This window comes from Drosophila gunungcola, assembly GCF_025200985.1.
Source record: "Drosophila gunungcola strain Sukarami chromosome 3L unlocalized genomic scaffold, Dgunungcola_SK_2 000009F, whole genome shotgun sequence".
In the NCBI taxonomy this organism is placed as follows: domain Eukaryota; kingdom Metazoa; phylum Arthropoda; class Insecta; order Diptera; family Drosophilidae; genus Drosophila; species Drosophila gunungcola.
In genome coordinates, this window is record NW_026453181.1 from 2,898,733 (window position 1) to 2,922,679 (window position 23,947).

Consider the following 23,947-nt stretch of genomic DNA (forward strand, 5'->3'; position numbering starts at 1 on the left):
CCCATTCGATTGCTGTATTTCGATAACCGATTAACGTAATGCTTTTATTTTCATAGCTATTCGTCCAGTTTGTGGAAGTCCCATCACTAAGTGAGACCGTGGACAAAGTAAAAGAACGCAATTAGCTTCGTAAATTTTCTAAAGTGAATTAATACAAAAACATACGTGTTAAAAATGGGAAAGAAGAATAGTGAGTTGCCCGACAAGCCGCACTAAGTATATGATATAATTGAATGTCTAATTAACAAACCAGAAATCAAGCAAGAAGAAGAGAAGCCCAAACCTGCAGCTCCTGCACAACAACAACAACAACAACAGCAACAAGGTTAGTGCATTTTACTGCAATTTGTCGGCGTAGGCAAAAATCTGTATTCATTTTAAGTTACTGAACAGTAATAAACATATATACATGTGTATGTATGTACATATTTGCGTTGAGAGGCGATAAACTAATCTTTTCTTAAGGACGGGGGTGTCAAACAGTCCAGAAGTTTTCCATTTTAGGGGAATACCACATTCAATGCACCTATGATGAAATTAGGAATGTGGGCTTACCTGTATTGGTGAAAAACACAATTCGATAGTTAACACATATATAATTATATATGTATGTATAATTCGTCCGTCAAAGTAAATGCAAAACAAAGTAAAAAACTATTTCGTAAACTTATAGCGAATTTATTATTTTTGAAAAAAAAAAAACAAAAATAATAATAATAATTTTTATTACTCAAAATAAAACTCAATTGTAAGTCAGGGCGACTGCGATATTTATAAAAATGGTTTAATAATGCCGAATTTCGCTTTTCATTTTATTGAAATCGGAGAACAATATTATATATGTTGCTGCCATAGAAACGTTCGAATAATTATGCTGAAAATCATCGTTGCTTCAATGATTTTAAACATGTTTTTAGACACACACGAAATTGAGATGTTTTAAGGGGCTATTCTAATCTATAAATTGAAAAAAAAATTTTTTTTTGCATATCTAGAAAGTTTAGACTTTTAAAAATGTGATCCTTAAAAGATTTTTCAAAACTCGAATTTTTTACCCCCTACGTCGATAGTAGATACCAAAACCAAATGTATATGTAATTAATTTTGTCTGCTTTAAATTAATTTTTCGACAGCAGCAGAAAAAGCAATCTTAAAAAAGTTTTAAATTATCAAATTATCAAATTAACTGCTAGAAATGAAAATAAGTACGAAAGTGCCTAAGACAACATTGATTGATTGATTGTTTGATTTGTAAATACGATTTGCATTTCCGCAGCAGCTGCAAGACAACAGGCGGGAGGCCAGCCATCCACCAGCTCCGGAGCGTCTACCTCTGGTGGCCAACAGGGCGGCGGAGGATGGCAGAAGCAGCGATCCCAAGGCGGACAAGGATGGGGCGGACAGCAGAAACAATCGCAGGGACAGCAGGATCAGCAGCGTGCGCCCCAAGGACAGCAGGGTGGTTTCCAGCAACGTCCTCAGGGCCAACAGGCTCAAGGTCAACAAGGCGGTTATCAGCAACGTCCCCAGGGACAAGGACAACAAGGTGGTTACCAGCAGCGTCCTCAGGGACAAGGACAACAAGGTGGTTACCAGCAACGTCCTCAAGGATCCCAAGCACAGCAGGCACAGGGTCAACAAGGTGGTTACCAGCAACGTCCCCAGGGACAAAGTCAACAAGGTGGTTACCAGCAACGATCCCAGGGCCAACAGGCTCAAGGTCAACAAGGCGGCTATCAGCAGCGTCCGCAAGGACAACAGCAAGGGGGCTACCAGCCGCGCCAGCAGGGCCAGCAGGGTCAAGGGGGCTACCAATCCCGTGGAGCCCCGCAGCAGCAGCAGCAAGCTGTTGGACCATTGCCGCCTCAGCCAGCGGGCAGTATCAAGCGGGGAACCTTAGGCAAACCAGGCCAGGTAGCCGTTAACTATCTGGACCTTGACTTGACCAAAATGCCGACGAAGGCCTATCACTACGATGTGAAGATAATGCCCGAGCGGCCCAAGAAGTTCTACAGGCAGGCATTCGAACAGTTTCGCGTTGATCAATTGGGCGGTGCCATTGCCGCCTATGATGGCCGAGCTTCCTGCTACTCGGTGGATAAGCTGCCACAGAAGACCCAAAACCCGGAAGTTACTGTAAGTTTTCAATGAGAAAAATCAGTTATCAATAGTTATTAATCAGCAAATGGCTTAACTCACTTCCAGGTGACAGATCGTAATGGCCGCACGTTGCGTTACACGGTGGAAATTAAGGAGACTGGTGATTCGGAAATCGATCTGAACTCTCTGAGGAGGTAAATGGGAGCGCATTGTAAAATAACAACAAGCATTAACACACCGCTTTGCAGCTATATGACGGAGAGGATCTTCGACAAGCCGATGCGGGCGATGCAGTGCATGGAGGTCGTGCTGGCGGCTCCCTGCCACAACAAGGCCATTCGGGCCGGTCGCTCCTTCTTCAAGATGTCCGAGCCTGGCCAGCGTCGAGAACTGGACGATGGCTACGAGGCCCTGGTCGGTCTGTATCAGGCGTTCATGCTGGGCGACCGCCCATTCCTGAATGTCGACATATCGCACAAGTCTTTCCCGATTGCCATGCCGGTCATCGAGTATCTGGAGCGCTATGGCTTGAAGGCGAGAATCAATAATAGCACCAATCTCGATCAGTCTCGCCGCTATATAGAGCCGTTCCTTAGGGGCATCAATGTGGTGTACAAGCCACCACAGGCTTTTGCCACCGCAGCGAGGGTCTACAAGGTGAATGGACTTTCTCGGAGCCCGGCCAGCAGGGAGACTTTCGAGCACGATGGCAAACAGATCACCATTGTGAACTATTTCAAGAGTCGCAATTACAACTTGCAGTTCCCCGAACTCCACTGCCTACACGTTGGACCACCGATGAAGAACATCCTAGTGCCCATTGAGCTATGCTCCATCGAGGAAGGTCAGCCACTGAATGTGAGTTTCTCATATTGATATATTGATTTCAATAGTTACGTAACTAAATTCGGATCAAATAATCTATTTCACAGCGCAAGGATGGAGCCACTCAGGTGGCCAATATGATAAGGTTTGCAGCCACACCGACGAATGAGCGAAAGAGCAAGATTATGCATTTGCTGGATTTCTTTAAACACAACTTGGATCCGACCATCAGTCGCTTTGGCATCCGTATCGCGAACGATTTCATTGTGGTGCATACCCGCACCCTAAACCCACCGCAGGTGGAGTATCATGGCAACAAGTGGTGCGCGGTGAGGAACGGATCGTGGCGCATGGACAACATGAGGTTCCTGGAGCCCAAGCCGAAGGCCCACAAGTGGGCGATTTTGTACTTTGATCCGCCGCATGGTCGAAAGATGCATTTCAACCAGGTGGGCGACTTCGAGCGCCAAATGTCCAACCAAAGCAGGACGGTGAGCGTGAGCCTGGAGGAAAGGGCGGAAATTAGGGGCTTCAAGGACGAAAAAAACCTGGATGACTGCTTTTCGGACCTCAAGAAAATGCAATGCGATCTGGCGTTTGTGATTATTCCCCAGTTTGGGGCTTCCTACGACGTCATCAAGCAGAAGGCCGAGCTGCAGCACGGCATTTTGACGCAGTGCATTAAACAGTTCACTGTAGAGCGAAAGCTCAACCCACAGACCATTGGCAACATATTGCTTAAGGTTAACTCCAAGCTGAATGGCATCAACCATAAGCTCAAGGACGGTCCCCAACAGTCGATGCTTAAGAACGCCATGTTCCTGGGCGCCGATGTGACCCATCCGTCGCCCGATCAGCGCGAGATCCCCAGTGTGGTGGGCGTGGCAGCCTCCCACGATCCCTACGGCGCCGCCTACAACATGCAATATCGCCTGCAGCGGTCGGCTCTGGAGGAGATCGAGGACATGAAGTCGATAACGCTGGAGCACCTGCGTGTCTATCAGCAGTACAGGAAGACCTATCCGGAGCACATTCTCTACTACCGCGACGGGGTGAGCGACGGACAGTTCCCAAAGATCAAGAACGAGGAGCTGAGGGGCATTAATGCAGCCTGTGCCAAGGTGGGCTTCGCTATAAATGGTTTTTAATTTAAATAATATACTGATTGTGCATTTACTTCCTTCCTTCCTGCCTTCCAGGTGGGCATCAAGCCCAAAATTTGCTGCGTGATTGTGGTGAAGCGTCACCACACTCGCTTCTTCCCGAGCGGCGAGCCATCGCAGTACAACAAGTTCAACAACGTGGATCCCGGAACCGTGGTCGATCGCACCATCGTGCATCCCAACGAGATGCAGTTCTTCATGGTCAGCCACCAGTCCATCCAGGGCACGGCCAAGCCGACGCGCTACAATGTGATTGAGAACACTGGCAACCTGGACATCGACTTGCTGCAACAGTTGACCTACAACCTGTGCCACATGTTCCCCCGTTGCAATCGCTCCGTGTCGTATCCGGCTCCGGCCTACTTGGCCCACTTGGTGGCAGCGCGCGGACGTGTTTACCTCACTGGGTATGGCTGAGTTTCACTTCAGTATACTGCCACTTAATCCCTTTTGTATTTGACAGCACCACTAGGTTCTTGGACTTGAAGAAGGAATACGAAAAGCGCCAGATTGTGCCCGCATTCATGAAGACAAACCCCATGTACTTTGTATAAGCAGGGAGAAAAACTCTTTAAAAACTCTTCTTATTTTCATCGATTTTATTTTTATCACATTTCTTAAACCATATACATATATATATATATATCAGATATTAAGGACGCACCATGTTGATTGCACTAAGAGTTCGATTTTGAAGCGTCACCTTGATTTCCCCCTCAATTATTGTTCTACTTGAATTTATTTTGCAAATCTTTTTGGGGCATTTGAAGGCGTCAATGAGATGCGAGAACTCCTAATGGAATCGACAGGTTGCAGTCCCTATAGTTTGGGCGTATTAATCAACGTTAAATAATCATAAAACATTAAACTCAACTTGACTTGGTTGAAACAGAAAAGAATACTTAGTGTACATTTAATTCGCGACCTTACATCGCATCGAAATGGAATCTGTGTGACTCCTGGAGGCGCTCCTGTTTGTCCTCGCGCTTCTCCTTGATGTACAGCACCAGGATGATGAAGACGATGACCAGGCAGGTGCCGCCCAGCGCCACGACGCTCATCAGGATCAGTTTGCTGGGCGTTACGAAAAGCTGGGCCTTCCAGCGCGACGGTTCGTCCAGGGGCTTTGGCACCACAATGATCTGTGAGTTGGGTATGAGCTGCGTCCAGTTGTGCAACTTGCCGCCCAGCCCCACGGTCAGTTGATCCACGAAATTCGGCGTGCGGCCCAAGCCGAAGCAAGTGTACGGCAGCTGCAGAGCGAAGTAGGAGGCCTGCGGCAGTTGCACGCTGCTGCCGCACTGCTGATCCCCATCCTGGGTGGTGGTGCTGTACGTGATCCGGGGTCCGGGCAAATTGGTGCCATATGTGCGTTTCTTCCTGCCCAAAGGAGTGCGGCGCTCGGGATTCTGCTTGTTGTCCAAACCGGTCAGCACAATCACTTTCACAAAGTTCGCATCATAGTCGAGGGTGTTGCGGAAGGCCAGTGGCTGATATTTGCCCTTCGCGTCCTTCCGGATGAGGATCACATCGAGCACACCGTCCTGGTAGAAGTCGTAGAAGGCGCCGGCCACCGTGTTGTTGCCCATCGGCGAGAGGGCCCCCCAGCGCACCTCGAATGTGCGCTTCGGTTGCTTGTGGCACGTCGTGCAGGGCACGTTCTCCAGCAGGAACGTCTGCATCACCGGCTTGCCCACGTTCAGTGGCTGCAGCGTGACCAGCAGATCCGGATAGCCGTCCAGGTTAAAGTCACCGCTCCGCGCAGTGATGGTCCTCAAGTAAACGTCATCGGACACGGGCGGCACAAAGGCCCAGGAGATGCCCTGCGGATCACGGAAGTTGACATGCAGATTGCGAAAGTCCTCGCCGTCGTGGACCAGGATCGAGGAGTTCCTGCAGTTCGCGTGGATGCAGAAGGGCACCATAATGTTCTGCACGCCCTTCAACTCGAAGTCCATAAAGACCGCCTGTCCGATGTGGTAGTCGTTGCCTCCGATCGGCTGGAACTTGATCTGGTACTGGTAGCTGAAGTTCTCCTGCTTGTCACTCTCGCTAATTCCGTGCCACACTTCGTAGGAGCTGTGCGTCTGCAGGAACAGGTCGGCGAGGAAGTCACCGTTCAGATCCAGGTAGGCATTCGCATTGGGTATGCTCAACGAGTTGCCACTGGTCCCTGGGGGCTCTGCCTGGTGCTTGGCCTCCGGGGGCAGCCTGTTGCTGTTGAATATCCAGAAGGTGCGCAGGTCATTGCTGTCCAGGCCGTACAAATCGATGATCATGTCGCGGTTTAAGTCCAGGGCCATCACTTCCCCTTTGCTCGTGAAGAGCGACTTCGTGGAGCACTTCAGTTCGGTGGTGTTGCCCCAGTTGATGTGCACTTCGTAGGTGTCCTCACTGCTGCCCTTCAGGTTGACCAGCACGTCCATTAGGGCGTCGCCATCGAAATCTCCGGGAATGACACTCACAATGGTCTTATCCCCGTACTGGCAGTAGGGTCCCACGATAAGCAGTGGTTCCGTGTAGTGTCCTATAGAGACGAAGTATTAGACAGGCACCCTTCTGACATCCATTGCTTACCATAGAGAATCTGCAACGTCTTCATTTCATCGCGAATAACAAAGACATCCGTCAGTTCGTCGGAATTAAAGTCCCCAAAGGCAGCCACAATGCCCTCTTTGATATCGCCAAACACCTTATCCGTGATATCGCTGGCCAGGATTGGATTGCCCAGGGCCAGGAGGAGCCCCAGGAGTACCAGGGTGCATCTCGTCATTCCGGGTTTCACAATTTCTACACTCCCAATTTGCTTTATTTGCCACTTTTGTTATTGTGAAAATCAATAGTGAATCAGATGTGGAATGAGCAATCGGTATGTTCCCAATATCGCGTCAAAAAATAATCGATAGGTATCGAATGTGTTTCCGCTGCAATAAAAAAAAAACAGTTTATTTCAACCAATATCATTTTTAACTGCTTTAAAATGGGTGATCTGATTGTCTTACAAAATATCTGTTTTGTATTTAAAAATATTTCGAACAAATTAAATGAAAACAAATAATACAGAAAAAAAAGAGCTTTATTATTTACGAAATTATACTAACTAACTTGTTTTAAATACTTCGGAAATTAAGTCTCAATAAATTTCTCAACCCATGTTCCTTATTTGAGTCTGTTCCAAATGCACACCGAAGTTCTCAACCTTTTGGTATGGATTTTTTCTAGTTATGGGTAAGCCTTTTGGTAAATTTTAACCGTCTAGAGAAGGTCACACGTCATTGAACAAAACTAAATAAATATTCAGTAGAAAATTATGAATCAACAAACAAGTTAAAACACATAAGCACAATTTCAACGAAACAACAACAATCCGCTTTCGTTGATTATTATGCAAAATAAACTTAACGGAATAGCGCAATTTATCGAGACAAACCAGTGACGTTTTCCAACACCTGCGCTCCGCAGTTGGGACGTTTTCCAACAAAGTTTTTGCCCCCGTAAAATAAACAAATAATAACCAATTATTGCCACAACAATGGTGAGTACTTGACTTAATTGTGGCCCAATGTACGTGGTCGATTTGGATGCAAGTGAGAGTGCGAAAGAAAGCAGCGAAAACGCTCTATTTTCGTACCACCAGCCTCTTCTTCTTCTTGGAGCGCCAGCTTGGGCACACTAGTTGTTGTTGTATTTATGCAATTCGCCTGGGCAGCAAAATCTATATAGTAAACAATGAAGAACGCTATAAGTGATGCTTCCGACCAACAAACACTCGTTAATCTCTGTCCCTTTACAAAGACCAGAATTTCTGAAAAGTGATCCTATTTTAAAGTGTTTAGGATTTTAATGTAAACTAACTGAAAAGTATAAAACCTGAAAGAGCGTGCAATTTTAATGTAAACTCTCTAGTTCTTGAAGTTCCCCAGGTCTTGACCTTCAAGCTGTAAGCATCTTCCTGTTCTCATTTCTAGCCATTAAACTGACAGATCTTATCCCCTATTCGGAGATGCTTTAAATTTTAAGTAAGTGTGAAGTTAATCCCCTTTACCGAGATATTAACTTTTAGTTATATGCATCTTCAATCGGTTTCTGGCCTTTAATTTCACGTGAAGTAATTATCACTTTCGAGCCACTTCGACTAGCGATGCTGACTAAGAATGTATATTTATAGGCAAACAATGGTGATCAAGAATGCTTTTTCGAGTCGTTAAAGTTTGCTCCAACCCAATGCGGCTTTTTTTCCAATACCAGCCATAGTTAGTAATGATCTACAATATTATCGTTGCAGAACAAACTGAAATCCAGCCAACACCGTGAGAAGGTGAAGAAGTTCATATCGCTGACACAAACTGGCGAACAGACGGCTATTTTCTGTTTGCAACAGAACGACTGGAAGTTGGACTTGGCCAGCGATAATTACTTCCAGAACCCGGAGTACTACTACCGGGAGTTGGATCGCAAGCGGATCGAACAGTTGTTCGTGCGCTATCGGGACCCCAGTGATCCTCTGAAGATCGGATCGCAGGGTGTTATCCATTTCCTCGAGGATCTGGACCTGAAGCCGGACTCCAAACTGGTGCTGATCATTGCGTGGAAGTTTCACGCAGAGGTACAGTGCGAATTCTCGCGGGATGAGTTCATCAACGGAATGTGCGACCTGGGCATCGATAGCATCGACAAGCTGAAGGCCAAGTTGCCGATCCTTGAACAGGAGCTAAACGATGCCGGCAAGTTCAAGGACTTCTACCACTTCACCTTCAACTATGCCAAGGATCCTGGTCAGAAGGGCATCGACCTGGACATGGCCATCGCCTACTGGTGCATCGTTCTCAGTGGGCGCTTTAAGTTCTTGGACATCTGGTGCCAGTTCCTCGAGGAGAAGCACAAGCGGGCCATATCGCGGGACACCTGGAACCTGCTGCTGGACTTTGCCACCAACATCGACGATCGTATGAGCAACTACGATTCGGAAGGTGCCTGGCCGGTGCTCATCGATGACTTTGTGGAGTGGTGCCAGGAGAACGATCATCTCAAAGAGGACTCCTCGCCGGGATCCGGCTTCCAGCAGCAGTCCACCGCGAGCTCCAGCTCCCAGAAGAACATATCCAGCGCCTACCAGACCTCGCACAGTACAAACATGAACTATGGCTAACGAATTGTTACACTGTATTGTATTCTCATTAATGATAGACTTGCTTTTATTCTGATTATTCTAAATAACGGAGGTTCTAAGCAAGGCCGGTAAATTTACATTTTCTCTATAAAAGCGTCGTAATAAATAAATAAAGTTAGTAAATGTACTTTTCCCCGGCATACTATTTATTGAGATAGGCGTTTCTAGTTCATCTGTTTGTAATAATTAGAAGTCCAAAAAAACAGGTTTATAATTTATCAAGCTACTTTTTAATGTAACCATTTTTAATTAAACTAATTTTTTCGATTGTGAGAAAATTTGCGAATTGAAGACTACAAAAGCTGTAATACTTTTGGAATTATTTGAAGCACCACCAAGAAAAGTTGGTTTATTAATTTTGAAATTAAAGTATTTTTCTTTCTGATATTAATTAGTAACTTTTGCTATATATTTTTTTTCCAAACTCTAAAATATTTAAAAAAAATTTTACCTTTTCAAAAATAATATAAATCAAATTAAAAATTAACTAGTTGCTATCTTTTACACCCCATTCTGTTGCTCTGGAATTTTTGGTCAATTAATTAGTTCTTAAATGTAACACCGTTTTGAAAAAAATCAAAAAAACGTTAACTTACTTTTCGAATATATTTTATATATCCGATATATATTATTATATATTTTGTATATTAACTATGCTTTAGAAATATATAATTTTTGCTAACGAATTTCAAATCACCCGCCATTCAACAAATCAATCTGGAGATTTCAAGTGCCATCACCGTCGTGACCTTCGATAACTTGCCCAGCATCGGCTGTCATCGCTAGTGGTGTGACCGTTCGGCTGATTGATATTGTTACAACGATTTTTCGCTGTTAAAAATATATAATAATACCTCTTAAAAAGCGTGCTAGGCACGCGAGTGTGTGTGTCAGCCCCAGCGTAAACGCTGAGTATAAAATGTAAAGTTCCAAATCGAGTGTTAGAGGATATAAAAGTGAAAAATAAGCATTTTATTGCTCCAAAAACCCCGTAATCGCAATGTCTGTGTATGTACGACTGTGTGTGTGTGGGCGGCGAAGGAGCCCCAACACACAGACACCCATACAGTCATAGTATTCCCCATACACCCACACAAACCCCCCGTATGTTTGACCCATTGTTGTTGTTGTTGTGGTTGTTGTGTCTCTTGGCCATAATTAATTTCGAGTCGAAAATCCTTTGCCCTTGGTTTTCGATTTTTTTTTGGTCTGCGACTCTATACAATATAATCAAATCTGTGCAAACAGTGGCGGTCGCATTTGCGAATCCAATTATCATGTGAATAACTCGCGCCGAGTGGGCGAAATTTAAGCAAATATGTGTGCGTTGTCTGTAAATAAATGAATAAAAGCCACTAAACACACAAAAAATAAACCAAACCAAACGAAACGAAACGAAAACAAACTGATAACCGCAGAAGTCGGACTACGACAACGTCTACGAGACCTCGGAGCACCATTTACGATCGTGCTTATGGAGCTTATATAGCCGTAGTCCCCTCCGTCGCGAGTTCCGATCCCCACCTGCTGATAATCCGATAATTTAGTGGCCCCCCTTTTCTTGAACAAGAGAAAAGGGCAAACAATGGAACACAAATGGAACTGGGTTTCTTGGTTTGCACTCTAAGTAGATAACTTTAAACAAGTAAGTTGCTTGAAATTTTAGATGCCGATACAAACTTATTGACTGGAATATTGTACTCCAGCCAGGGAAAAAGCAATTGCCTTTAATTCTAATAAAGTGTTTTATTGTAATTCATGTATTAACACAGCAGACTCTTAAGCGTGTAAAGAAAACTATATTTTTAAGTATCATTCAAATTTTTAAGATTCCTCAAAAACCCTTCGATTAGGTAGATTGCAGACTTTTTAAAAAGCAGTAGGTAATAATAAATTCTTAACAGTGTTTGTGAAATTTTGAAAAATCATTTTCAAAATAACTCCAATAAAAATTATATTTTAAAAATAATAATTTTTGTACGGTTTTTAGCGTAAAATAGAAAAAAATGTCTAAGGTTTTTAAAACAAATTTACCAATGAAGAATGTAAACGAAATCTAAAATGTTATATACCGCATAGTGGCACGGAAACTTAACAACCGACCTTGCTCACAAATCGAGTATTTTGGATCTTTAGAAAATGAAAATACTATTAAGTGAATGTGATCTTGAAAAAATACATAAGAATGTCTATTCTTGACATATTTATGTTTATTTATACAAATTTTAAATAGGGATTTTACATACAGAATTTTAGCTCTGTTTAATTTGAAAATATATAAAACAAACCATGAAAAAGAGTTTTTACAATTAAATAAATATTTTAGTAGCCTGGAACAAAAGTAATATTACTCAATAAAAAATATTTCCCACAAACCTTAAAGTTGAAAATACAAATCATATTTAAAAAACTTATAAACAAACAAAAATAAAATAAATTTCTGAATCACCGGGATTTTGACTTTTGGTTGAAAGAGATTTCCGTGAAACCCTTGTTATTGCACGACATTGTGATTCAACCTCGTTGTGGAAATTCTGGGCTATCACCCAAAACCAAGTGGGCGATCGCTTCCCATATACGAGTATACATATAATATGTAAAATTGTACATATTAATTTATTTCGATCCCATTTTGAACCGATCTACATTGTATATATTTTTTGCTGTTTGGCCCGTGCAAAGTGACAACTCAGCGAGATTAATTAGCCACGGGTTTGTGTGTGGAAGCAATTTCCAGTGTCTGGGGTTCGGGGATTGGGATGCGGAGTGAACTGGGAACTGGGAGCTGGGAACTGAGAACTGAGAACTGGGAAGCGCTTTGCCAGCAGTATGCTAATTAATTGCTCTTATTGCAGCCGCCGACGCCATGCCCAAAAGCCGAAGCCACAACGCCTTGGAGACTAGCAACAACATGCGATCCTGCTAAGAAGATCAGAGCGAACCCAGCCCGATCATGAGTCGCCAGGAGGCAGCTGCATCCCGTCCAGCCGGGGGAGCGGCCGGCCCGGCCACATCGTCATCCTCATCGACATCGACATCATCCCACTCAGTGAGCGCTGTCCTGGGCAGCAAGATATCCACCTCGACGCCACAGAAGGGCGATGAGCAGCAGGAGCAGGAGTTTATCAACCAGAGCGTGGCCAGCGAGATCGAGGCCATGTCCATCTCCATCTCGGGCTCCGTGTCCGCGGACAGCAGCAGTGGCACCACGGCCCCCACAATGAGCGGCAGTCCGGTGCCCAAGCGGCACCTGAGCACGGCCAATCTGTCGCGGATTCGGCCACAGTCGAGCTACTCGGCCCGCGTCCTCGTCTTTGACGACTCCGACCAGGAGGCAGCTGCCGCCGCCACAGCAGCTCTGGCGGCGGCCTCGTCCTCCTGCAACAGCAGCGTCAAGTCCTGCAGCGGACTGGAGCTGCTGCCCACCTCGCCGGCCAAGCTGTCCGTCGGCAACGACAGCACCAACGGCTCCTCGATGATGCGCAATCTGAATCTGACCAAGAGCTCGTCCGGCGGCCTATCCGGCAGCTCTAGTTCGCTGCACTCGCGGGGCTACACCGCCCTGCTCCGGAAGATTTCCTATCAGCAGCATACCAACTCGCTGCGCGCAGTCAGCAGTGGTAAGAAATTAAAGCTTTCGCCCTTTAACCTTCATACCATTCCCACTCAAAATTATAACATATTAACTGAAAGTTGTAAGCTTTAGCCCATAAAATTTTTAAACCAAGAATTTATGTTCCCATCTTTTTATATTAATGATAAAATTAGCTTTAAGTGCGCAAAAACGCATGTCAACAGTCTATTTTTATCGTTACAGTAAGTTGTGAATTCTGACGTTGTTAGCACCTTACCATTGACACCTATGTATATTATTGAATTAATAATGTTTGTCTGGCTGTCCTTGTCAAAATTTGAAACCAATAATCTCGTTTAATTTGATTTATTTTTCTTCACTCCGAATGAAGAATATTGCAAAACAAATGGGGGAAACTTTGCTGTAAAATCTGTCTTATTTTTGAGAATTTAAATTTAAATAAGCCAACAATCATGATTTTTAATTTTTTATATTTACTTTGATAGTTGTTTTAATAAATATTGAGGTATTTTATTAACTTGTTTCCCAAACTAGACCATTTTTTTCGAGTCTTGAAGAGCCGAACTAGTAATGTCCTTTTGTCTGTCCGTTTCTACGCAAATTAGTCTCACAGTTTCTAAGCTAAAACTTTTCCAAAACCCTTTTTATTGCAGCTAGAATATAAGTCATACGGTACGGATCAAACAATAGGAACAATCAGAATAAAAATACAATTTTAACTCCGTTTTTAAGGACGTCTTCGAAAATGAAGCGGAAAATCGACAACAAGTTTACCTTACCCAAGCAATAAAAGCTTAACGATTAATTAATTAACCAATTAAGGTTTTTTTTTTTATACCGGATCACTAAATCAGTTTGTATCCATTACAGAGGCCTCCAACCTGCTGCGCATGCGTCACTCCTCGCTGGGAAAGTCGGCTCCCTGCCTCACTGGCAACTTTTTCCGCCACGAGCTGGCTGCTCCGCCTCTGATCCAGGCACCTGGCTTTGGGGCTTCTCCCTCCGGCGGCCACAACATCTCGAGGTCGGGCAGCTGTGCGGGCATTGGCTTGGCCAAGCACCACCATCACCATCATCTGCACGGCGTCGTGATGCGCGGATCGGGTGGCGGCGGCGCTGGTTCCGCCGGCGGCTCCTCGAGCGGTGTGGCTCATCATCGCCTCAGCCTGGTGACCAATGCGGCCGCCGTGGCGGCGGCTGGCGGATCCCGGGCCCATTCCCCGTACTCGGCCAGTCCCGTGGACAGTCCGCGCCTCAACTCGCCCATGCCGTTTGCATTTGCTCCGATCAAAAGGATCGCCTCGTGCCGGGGCGTCGTGGACGGACGTCGCTGGTCGGTGGCCTCGCTGCCCTCCTCTGGCTACGGCACCACTCCGGGCAGCTCCAATCTATCAGTGAGTTTGTTGGGATAATGCTCTTTACCTTTAACCTTAATGGTTCTTTCTGTATCATAGTCTCAGTGCTCCAGTCAGGAAGGTCTGAATCAATTGCCGCACAACATTCCGCCCGGAGTCCAGGAGGCGGATGCCGCTGCCGTTGCCGCCGGTGCCTGCTGTGCCGAGCACCTGAAGCAGCACTGTCCCAAGCACTGTGCTCTGCTGCTGGCCGTTTCCCAGAAGCAGCTGACGCCCCAGCCACCGAAGCCATCGCAGCTGCAGCCGCAGTCGCAGCCACTGAAACCGATGGCAGCGACCTGTGTGAACTGCTGTGCCGAACTGAGCCTGGCCTGCGGTGGTCAGCAGGCTGGTGGCAACGGTGGCCCCTCGGCGAATAGCTCCGCTTCGAGTGCGGTTCAAGTTGGCGGTCGGATGTCGCCCTTCTTTCGTCCCCGCTCCCGCTCGCTTTCCAGTCCGTCGCGATCGCCAATCGTGGACAATGAGATTGCCGTGATGAACACTCTGTACAAGGAGCGCTTCCCCAAGGCCACCCAGCAAATGGAGGAGCGGCTGAAGCACTTCATCAACGAGAACAAGAGTGCCGCTTGCAACAGTTTCAGGGACTCGCAGCCGATAGTGCGGTGAGTCTACATTTTTGTATACAATCGGTCAAATTGGTTGGAACTTAAACTTGGCAATCCGAAGTTTATATACCCTTGCATCTTTTGCACAAATAATGTTTTACTTTAAAAACATCTAATCAAAAACATTTTAAACATATGCGTATATGTTAAAAAACATTAAAGCTATGATGATGTTATAATTTTTCGATATAAATAAAATTAAATGTGTAAATCTAAACTATTAAACCATTACTATGTCCAAAATAATTTAAAAAAATTAAAAACTAGAAAAGTTTTAATTTTTTTTTTATAATATTCCGATTGTTTTTATGGGACCTATATGATATAGATGCCGATTCTGATGAAATTTAACCGTAATTTCAAAATAATAAACCACCACTAAACATCGAAAAAGTTTATAAATATTAATAGAGTCGGAAATGTATCCTTCTTTGCGTTGCAAACTTCTGTCTGAAGTGTAAACGAATACAAATGGAATTTACTAGTTCTAGTTTAGAATAAATATACAAATATTATATAACATTATGCACATAAATATGACTATTTCTACTTAATTAGTAGTAGTAGTCCTCAAGCTTACCAAAACTCAAAAGAACCCGTGGAATAACATAAACTTTGTACCCAAAACTAAATGCTATTTTAAAACAACATAAATTTGTTAATTTGTAATACCTTTGCTTATAATCAAAACGTTTTCTCTTGCAGCTTTGTGCATCATCAGGTGCTGGAAATGGCAAGGGATTGCCTACACAAATCGGAGGCCAAGCTGATAACCTCGCAATATTTCTACGAGCTGAGCGAGAATCTGGAGCGTTTGCTGGTGGAGACGAAGGAGAAGTCGCCGGAGGCGGCCGCCGAGCTAAATGGTGTGATCAAGAAGCTTCTGCTGATCATCTCGCGTCCAGCTCGCTTGCTGGAGTGCCTGGAGTTCGATCCGCAGGAGTTCTACGAGCTGCTGGAGGCTGCCGAGGGACAGGCCAAGGCCATGCCCGTGATCAAGGCGGACATTCCGCAGTACATCATCCACAAGCTGGGCCTCAACCGTGATCCGATCGCCGAGCTGCAGCAGGAGTTGCGCGAGACGCAGCAGATGTGCTCGGAACAGGTCACCGTGGACGCGGATCCACTGCAACCAGGTGGCAGCCTGCTCCTCAACTCACCCCTCACCAGTGCTGCCAAACAGTTGAGCAGCCTGGCCCTGGACTCCATTGCCTTGGACGCGGGCAGTGGTACGGCGACACCTCAACGGCCTCCTCAAACGCCAGTGGCTACTTGTGAAACGGCTCCCTCTTTCGCACTGGCCATCAGTCAGATGAATGAGGATAAACAAGGGGCAGGCGGTGTAACTGCAACTGGAGGATCGGGTGTGACGGGAGCAGGAGCAGGAACAGGAGCAGGAACAGGAGCTGGTGGAGGAGGAGGAGGAGCAACTGGAGCAGCCGCAGGAACCGCAACTGCCGCCCAACAACCTTCACCCCACGAAAACGACTTTGACATTGTCAAGCTGATCTCAAATGGTGCTTACGGAGCCGTCTACCTGGTGAAGCACAAGACCACCCGTCAGCGCTTCGCCATGAAGAAAATCAACAAGAATAATCTCATACTGCGCAACCAAGTGGAGCAGGTGTTCGCCGAGCGCGACATCCTCTCGTTCGCCGACAATCCCTTTGTGGTCAGCATGTACTGTTCATTCGAGACGAAGAAGCACCTGTGCCTGGTGATGGAGTACGTGGAGGGCGGCGACTGCGGCACGCTCCTGAAGAACATCGGGCCGCTGCCCGCGGACATGGCCCGCTTTTATTTCGCCGAGACAGTATTAGCCGTCGAGTATCTGCACAGCTACGGCATCGTGCACCGCGACCTCAAGCCGGACAACCTTTTGATCACCGCCTTGGGTCACATCAAGCTGACGGACTTTGGGCTCTCCAAGATGGGTCTCATGTCGTTGGCCACCAATCTGTACGAGGGCTACATCGACTCGGAGACCAGACAGTTTTCGGATAAGCAGGTACATATATAGTTGCACCTGTTACTCGTAAACTAGGTAGTTTCGTCCCTATGGATATCTTGGAAAATATATCAGCCAGAGATTGGGTATTTATCGGGCAGATTCTAGTAAAGCCTACCTATCGCAAGTTTATTTCTAAACGTGGCCATGCCCTCAATAACGCCCACAAAAAGCTGAATTCTGTCAAGTCGCTCTGAGACATAGTCGAAATTAGTTATTAGGCTCAGTATGTATGCGTAGGTCATATCTATCGAGATACACAAGAATTTTTTCAAATCGAACCATTATTTTAGAAGGTATCAGAACAAATGTAAATTTTTAGATTTTTGAAAATTTTAGGTAGGCATATATATTTTTAAATTGGTTTAAGTGAGTAACGTGCTTCTAATAATAGGGCACTCGACTTTAGCGTTCTTTCTTTATTTAATCTTTAATAATCTTTCAATTAATGTTACTTTTTTTCTAGGTGTATGGCACACCCGAGTACATTGCCCCGGAAGTGATTCTGCGCCAGGGCTATGGCAAACCAGTCGACTGGTGGTCCATGGGCATCATTCTCTACGAATTCCTCATAGGCTGTGTGCCATTTTTCGGCGAGACCACCGAGGAACTGTTTGCGCACACCGTCAACGATGACATCGAGTGGCCGGACAGTGAGGATTGGCCCGTGCAGTCGGAGGCGAAGGACATCATTTCGCAGTTGCTGCAGCAGAATCCGCGCGATCGTTTGGGCACCCAAACGGGTGCGCTCGAGATGAAGGAGCACGAGTATTTCCTGGGCATGGATTGGAACTCGTTGCTGCGTCAGAAGGCGGAGTTTGTGCCGCAGTTGTCCCACGATGATGATACCAGTTACTTTGACAGTAAGCGGGATAGCCACAGATATTATTCAATGTTCAATAACTATGTCTGCTCCTAATTAGCTCGCATGGATCGCTACAATCATGACTTGGGTGGCGAGGATACGGACGACACGGATGACACCCCGGTTTTCGGCAGTTTCAATTCGTATACTCCGCAATATAGGAAGCAGCATTATAGCTGGTCCCGTCATGCCACGCCCACGGCCACCGATGGGGTCAAGCCAACGGCCCCGCCAGCACTGACTTCGCTGCCATCGCGTGCCCAGGAGAATCCAGTGGCCCCCGCAGGGCCCACATCAACTGGCGCCCTGCCCAAACTGAAAATGGGAGTGGCAAGTGGCGGAAGTGGCAGCGGAAGTGGCAGTGGCAGTGGCAGTGGTTCGGGCAGCGCTTCCAACGAGGGTGTGGTCAACAAGTTCTTGAACACGCCACAACTGCGAAAACTGGATGTGAGTATAGGCCAATTAAATACTTAGTTTTAAAATACACTTAAATGGTTTATAGTAAATTGGATAATTTATCCTGAATGAGGTTACAAGGATGAATAATTTATTAAGTTAAAGCCTTATAAAGTGTATCTATATTCTTCACCAGCATCATTATATGAAGTAATGCAGCCATTTTCTGAAATTTGATTTTAAAAAATAATTTTTACTTAATTTGTAAAACATACTATTACGAATTTTTTAAATTTAAAAAACCGAAAACAAACGGTAAGGAAATAGGAAAATCGACCTTAATTTCTAGATCTTTAACTTATATGAATATTTCGAAATATAAAGATGTTTTTCTATAATTGAAAAAATATATTTTCAGTTTTATAAATGTTAGGACTTTGACGTAGATCATATAGTTCATATATAAACGATTTAAAAGTTGAGTTCATTGGAAAATCGACATAACTTAGATTTCTTTAAGGCCGATATAGTTTAGTTGCAACTGATTTATAAACTATACGAATATTTCGGAAGATAAAGATGTTTTTTTAACTGCAACAAATTTTATAAAATGATATGAAAACGATTTTAAATTTGAGTTGATTAAAAATTCGACATAACTAAAATTTTTTTAAATCCGATTTAGTTTAATTGCAAGGGATTTATAAACTATACGAATTGTTCTGAAGATAAAGATGTTTTTCATAGTTACAAAAATATATTTTCAGTTTTATTGACGTAGATTATATAGTTGATATACAAACGATCTACAATTTGATTGGAAAACATAACATTAATTAAAAACCGATTTGGTTAAGTCGTTTTAACGAATATTACATATATTTTGTATAGCTGAAAGGGTAAATAAACTTCAGCTTGCCAAATGATGCTTCCTTTCTTGTATATGACCATTGCTTATATACCCGATCGATCTTATCTTACAGCTCTCGTCCAGCTGCCTGAAGGTGCCGTCCACACCGGATGCCGACTACTTGCCCGAATTGCTGCACAACGTCACAATTGGCAACGATGCGGAGCTGCGGATGCTGAAGCACTACCTGCAGCAGCCCAATCCCGGGGCCACGCAGCGCATGCAGCAGCGGCATAGTATGCCGCCGAACACGACGACCATCATCAGCACGCCGGCCACCCCGCCGCCGACCCAAACGCAGGCGGCGATGGCGGCCACTCCCACAACGGCCACGGTGGGCAACTTCTCGCGCAGCACGCCGGAGAGTTCGCAGACGGACAGCGACGACTTCTCGCCACAGATCAACCGGAAGCGGAAGGGCGTCTGCGCCAGGGACATTTTGCCGCGTTTCTCCATCTCGATCGAGGACGAAACTATTTCCGCGGGCAGCTCCTCCACGGAGAACATGAACCTGCCGAGGGAGCAATCCCCGCTGGCGTTGCAGCATCAGCCGAAGTCCATGGACGGCAGCAGCAGTGGCAGCAGCCTGAAGCACCACCGCTCCAGGTCGATTGTTAAGTCCGCATCGGCATTGGGTCTGTCGCTGATGACATCGCTGGACAACACTACATTGGCCGCTCAGTTTGGCGGCGGCATTCAGTCGCCGGGCGGTGGAGGCAATGGCTCCAGCACGGCCAGCTCCAGGGATACCTCGCCATGCCGGGAGCTCTCGCCATTGGTCACCAATCTGAAGCCACCGATCATTATTCGACGCGGACCGCGTGGATTTGGCTTTACGGTCCACACCATTCGCGTATACTACGGCGACACGGACTTCTATACGATGCATCATTTGGTCATGGCCGTGGACGAGGGAAGTCCGGCCTTTGAGGCTGGCCTCCGTCCGGCGGATCTCATTACCCATGTGAACGGAGAAGCGGTGCAGGGCCTGTTCCACACCCAGGTTCTCCAGCTGCTCCTTAGCGGCGGCGAGCATGTCACCCTGCGGGCCACGCCCCTCGAGCACACCAGCATCCAGAGCGGCGGCCGCAAGCGCGATCTCATGCAGAGCAAGCTGGCCAAGAAGGGTCTGAACCGCCAGAAGAAGCAGACGAAGCGGGAACACGACAAGAAGCGCAAGACCTCGCTGTTCCGCCGGATCAGCAGCAAGCGTGCAAATGCGGAGATGCAGCAGGTAAGATTAGATTTAGCCTATGGTTTTGGAAGGTTAGCATTTAAACCTAACAATCTACGTTTATCGAAATAGTATATTGTGTTTTAACATGTAAAAGTGTACGTTTCCAACCCTATAAAGTATATACATATGTTCTTGATCAGGAACAATATCCGAGTAGTTTGAACGTCGACATTTCGAAAACTAAAAAAGCGAGAGTTTTGAGATTTGACACACAGATTCTAGTTATTCCTACACAGCTAAAGTTTATTTATAAATTTAGCCACACCCACTCAAACGCCCACAAATCGCGAACGTCTATCATGTCATTCATCGACATGGTAGATGTCAGTTACTAAGTTTTATTTGTTGATTTGGTCAAAAGCTACCGACTTGTCTAAAAATCTTTTAAATTAAACTATTATTTTAGAAGTTGTACGCATTAATGTAAATTTGTAAAGATGGCGCCACCTAAATTATTATTTTAGAAGTTGTACGCATTAATGTAAATTTGTAAAGATGGCGCCACCTAAAACGCAGTTTTTTTTATATATTTTGAAATCGGGTAGCATAGTATTAGGTATCTAACAGTCGAGTCACTCTACTATAGCGTTCCTTCTTGATTTGACTCCACTTTTAGTACTCCGCTGGCACCAGTTCACCCACCACGCCATCGGCCCGGAATTTGTCGCCGTTGGATTCTTCGTACCACAGCAGCAGCTGCTGCCAGTCGGCCGCCAACTCCTCATCACAATCCACCTCGCCCTCATCCTCATCGCCCAACACTCCCACCGGTTCGAGTAACTCCAATCACGGTGGCAACGCAGCCGGATCGACACCAGTTGCGCCCTCGGCGCTCAGTGTGCAATTGGCCACTCCGCCGCCACCCACGCAGCTGGTCCTACTGCCCCACGTTGGAGCAGTCGTTGGCAGCAGTCCCACCTCTGTAGGAAATGTGCCAGGTAAGCGATGACTGCAAAATTGAATGCCCTAATCGATGGTTAAACAAATATATTCCTCTTTATTTATAGTGTCTCCCACTGGCGTTGTTCCGCAGCTGTATCAGCGCCCATCCACTCTTCATGGTCTCAAGCACAAGCTGCACGCGGCCACCGCCGTCATAGCGGGCGGCGGCAATGCCACAAATCCCGCCGGAGGACTGAAGACCCTCCACACCACAAGCAACAATTCGCTGCCGAATCGTCGCAAGTCGGTGGGCCACATTCCGCTGTCTCCGTTGGCGCGTACCCCTTCGCCATCGCCGCTGCCATCGTCGCCCACACGATCGCCCTCGCCGCTGGCCTTTCCACTGGTGGGCCATCAGCCGGGCGCCTCCAACACCACGCAGTCCTACAGTCCGGGAAGCACGCTGCCCACCCTGCAGGCGGCGGCGAGTGCGAACAGCAAGAAGGCGGGATTTGCCCGGACCAAGTCGGCGGAGCCCAGCTCTCCGCTGCTGAGACGGGCCCTGTCCCCCGATCGCTTGCATCCCCGAAGTGCTGAGACGAAGATATCGCCACTTTGCTGCTCGCCGCCCTATCAAACAGCCGACGCATCAGCGGGTGGTGACCACCACCTGGAGGTCGACGACTGGCGGTAATTCATCAGGAGCTGGCGCAGCAGTTGCAGGTGCTCCGGCAGCTCAGCCTCAGCCGTTGGCGACGGCCGCCTCTGAGGAATCTCAAAGACAAGCGGCTGGGGCAGCAGTGGTTGCCACAGCCGTCGTCGGAACGGAGCCCAGTGCTGTGGTCACCCTGGCCACAAATTGTGAGCCTCTGCCGCGCATTGCCGAAGAGAAGGATTCGCCCACCAGCACCCAGGACAGCAGCTGCAGTGTGTCCGAGGGATTCATGCCCGCCATCGAGGAGTACGCCGAGGGGGAGTCCTCGTCCTCGCCCACTCAAACGCTGGAGAAGCCGACGAAGGTGAAGGCCACCGAGCAACCAGAGATGGAGCCAGCTGGCAAGACCAAGAAGGTCGATCAGGGTGAGTTCCATATATGATTTATTTAATACAAATTTAATTAAGCTGTTTACCTAATACAAATTAATCGCTTAAGTCAATTTATGTAGTTTTATAACTACTATTAACATTTAAGACAAGTTAAAAAAAACAAATTTCATTGGCCACTGTTTTTTATTAATTTAGTTAATACATTTTTTAAATTGTACTAAAAAAAACCGGCAAGGCTTAAGTCTTCTAGATTACTTCATGGTACATTTAAAGTTCAAAGAAAGAAAGTTAACCATATTTTATTTAATTAATAAATTTGAAAATTTGGTCAGACTTTCTCTAAAAAGCTGCTTGAATCGTTAAAAATTGTTTTCGATTGAAATTAAAATTTTGGAAAGTATTTCCAATTAAAATACATTTTTTTTTCATTTTTTTTCTAAACGATTTAAACAAATGCAACGAATATGGAAAAGTCATTAATCATTCAAAATTGTTTGCAATTGAAAACAAACTTTTTAGACAGTATTTTCTACTTCCCAAAAAAAAAATTAAGTGATATTGACTTAATCAAATCCAATGATTATGGAAACTTAATTATCAATTCGCTTTAATCAAATTTAAAAACGCCCTATATCGATAAGAAAAAAACCTCACTGATGATCATGGTTTTTCCAAAGCATTTTCCGACGAAAAAAAATGGGGGCAGTTAATATTTCAGTTGTTTTCCCCTTCAAGGAATGATTTATTTTATGATTATAAATTTTAAAAATGATTATAAATACATCTATATATGATTTAGGTTCCAGTTTGTATAATAATTTAAATATCCTTTTGCTTTTCAGGTAGAAGCACGTCCCAAGCAGCCCCCAAACTCAAGCCCCAGAGCAGTGGGTGTAAAACTTCGATGACAACGACAAAGCCGGCCAGTCCGAGCGTGACTATTTGCACAGGACCACGCAAGGACTCGACGGCTACGACAGCAGCAGGAGGCACTGCATCGGGAGCCACTTCAAGCACTTCTGCTGGCAAGCTGAGAAAGTAGCGCCAGAGCAGTCGCGCTGGATATGGATGCTTGTGTTTTAAATTTCGCGTTTAAACTATTATCGCTGATAAGCATAAGAAATGAGGTTGGCGAGGATGAAGAATGGAGGGCAGGAAATGGCAGCCGCAGGAATTCAATATATATATATTGATAGCGAGGGGATTGCGTTTTAAACTTTTTTCGAAGCAAGCTTGTGTTTTTTGCGCAAATCATACCAATTTAGCAATGAAATTAATTAGAAAATTCTGAAACCTAGTAGTCTGTAGATGTCCTAACTAAAGGAAAACAAAAGGTAAACCGCTTGAAAACTCTTAATGTAAATTAGTAGGCACGAAAGCAAATCGAGATAAAGCACGATATTCCAGTTAAAGCAAATCTAAGAGGCACCACGCAATTATGTACTGTATATAAATGTGAAACATTGATAGAATTAACGAACTGTGGACTACGGATGCTGAGTCGGAGGGAGAGTCATGTGAAGCGAAGGGCGCGCTATGTGGGTTGCGTTCAAAACATTTTTGCGAATCTATACACTATGCCGATTTCAATATAAAATCTATATTAAATAAATGTTATATGTGTGTGTATTAAAAATCATTTTTTCTGGTTTTTTTGGTGCACTACGAAAAGAGGGTTAGCCGGGATTAGTTTGTGAGTGATAAAGGTTTTTTGTGAAAAAAAAAATTA

The 23,947-nt window shown here is 45.4% G+C and overlaps 4 protein-coding genes across 7 annotated transcripts; 3 read left to right on the plus strand and 1 right to left on the minus strand.

The window, feature by feature from the left end:
• The first annotated feature begins 66 nt into the window (after positions 1-66).
• LOC128259816 (protein argonaute-2) lies at positions 67-4,987 on the plus strand. Of its 4 annotated transcripts, XM_052992406.1 has the most exons (9): positions 67-190; positions 254-325; positions 1,277-1,492; positions 1,580-2,136; positions 2,206-2,294; positions 2,349-2,958; positions 3,033-4,046; positions 4,125-4,495; positions 4,552-4,987. In XM_052992406.1, the coding sequence occupies exons 1-9, from the start codon at positions 175-177 to the stop codon at positions 4,640-4,642; spliced, it is 3,036 nt and encodes a 1,011-aa protein (XP_052848366.1). In that variant the 5' UTR covers positions 67-174; the 3' UTR covers positions 4,643-4,987. The 4 variants fall into 4 exon arrangements, with proteins under 4 accessions (XP_052848366.1, XP_052848363.1, XP_052848364.1 ...); XM_052992403.1 differs by having other exon boundaries at positions 1,277-2,136; XM_052992404.1 differs by having other exon boundaries at positions 1,280-2,136.
• LOC128259822 (T-cell immunomodulatory protein) lies at positions 4,670-7,000 on the minus strand. Its single transcript, XM_052992419.1, has 2 exons — positions 6,666-7,000; positions 4,670-6,615 (listed from the first exon to the last, which is right to left on the minus strand). Exons 1-2 carry the CDS (start codon positions 6,859-6,861, stop codon positions 5,015-5,017), a joined length of 1,797 nt encoding a protein of 598 aa, XP_052848379.1. The 5' UTR covers positions 6,862-7,000; the 3' UTR covers positions 4,670-5,014.
• A 323-nt stretch (positions 7,001-7,323) lies between these two features.
• Positions 7,324-9,385, plus strand: LOC128259835 (DCN1-like protein). Its single transcript, XM_052992441.1, has 2 exons — positions 7,324-7,623; positions 8,374-9,385. Exons 1-2 carry the CDS (start codon positions 7,621-7,623, stop codon positions 9,235-9,237), a joined length of 867 nt encoding a protein of 288 aa, XP_052848401.1. The 5' UTR covers positions 7,324-7,620; the 3' UTR covers positions 9,238-9,385.
• Positions 9,386-10,195: 810 nt separating this feature from the next.
• On the plus strand, positions 10,196-23,854 carry LOC128259812 (microtubule-associated serine/threonine-protein kinase 3). Its single transcript, XM_052992398.1, is given in 12 exon segments — positions 10,196-10,903; positions 12,114-12,878; positions 13,724-14,247; positions 14,308-14,870; positions 15,579-16,881; positions 17,348-17,744; positions 17,805-18,193; positions 19,126-20,286; positions 20,906-21,227; positions 21,297-21,799; positions 21,801-22,251; positions 23,061-23,854. Coding segments are annotated over 11 exon segments (6,480 nt in total). The 5' UTR covers positions 10,196-10,903; positions 12,114-12,211; the 3' UTR covers positions 23,261-23,854.
• Positions 23,855-23,947: the final 93 nt, after the last annotated feature.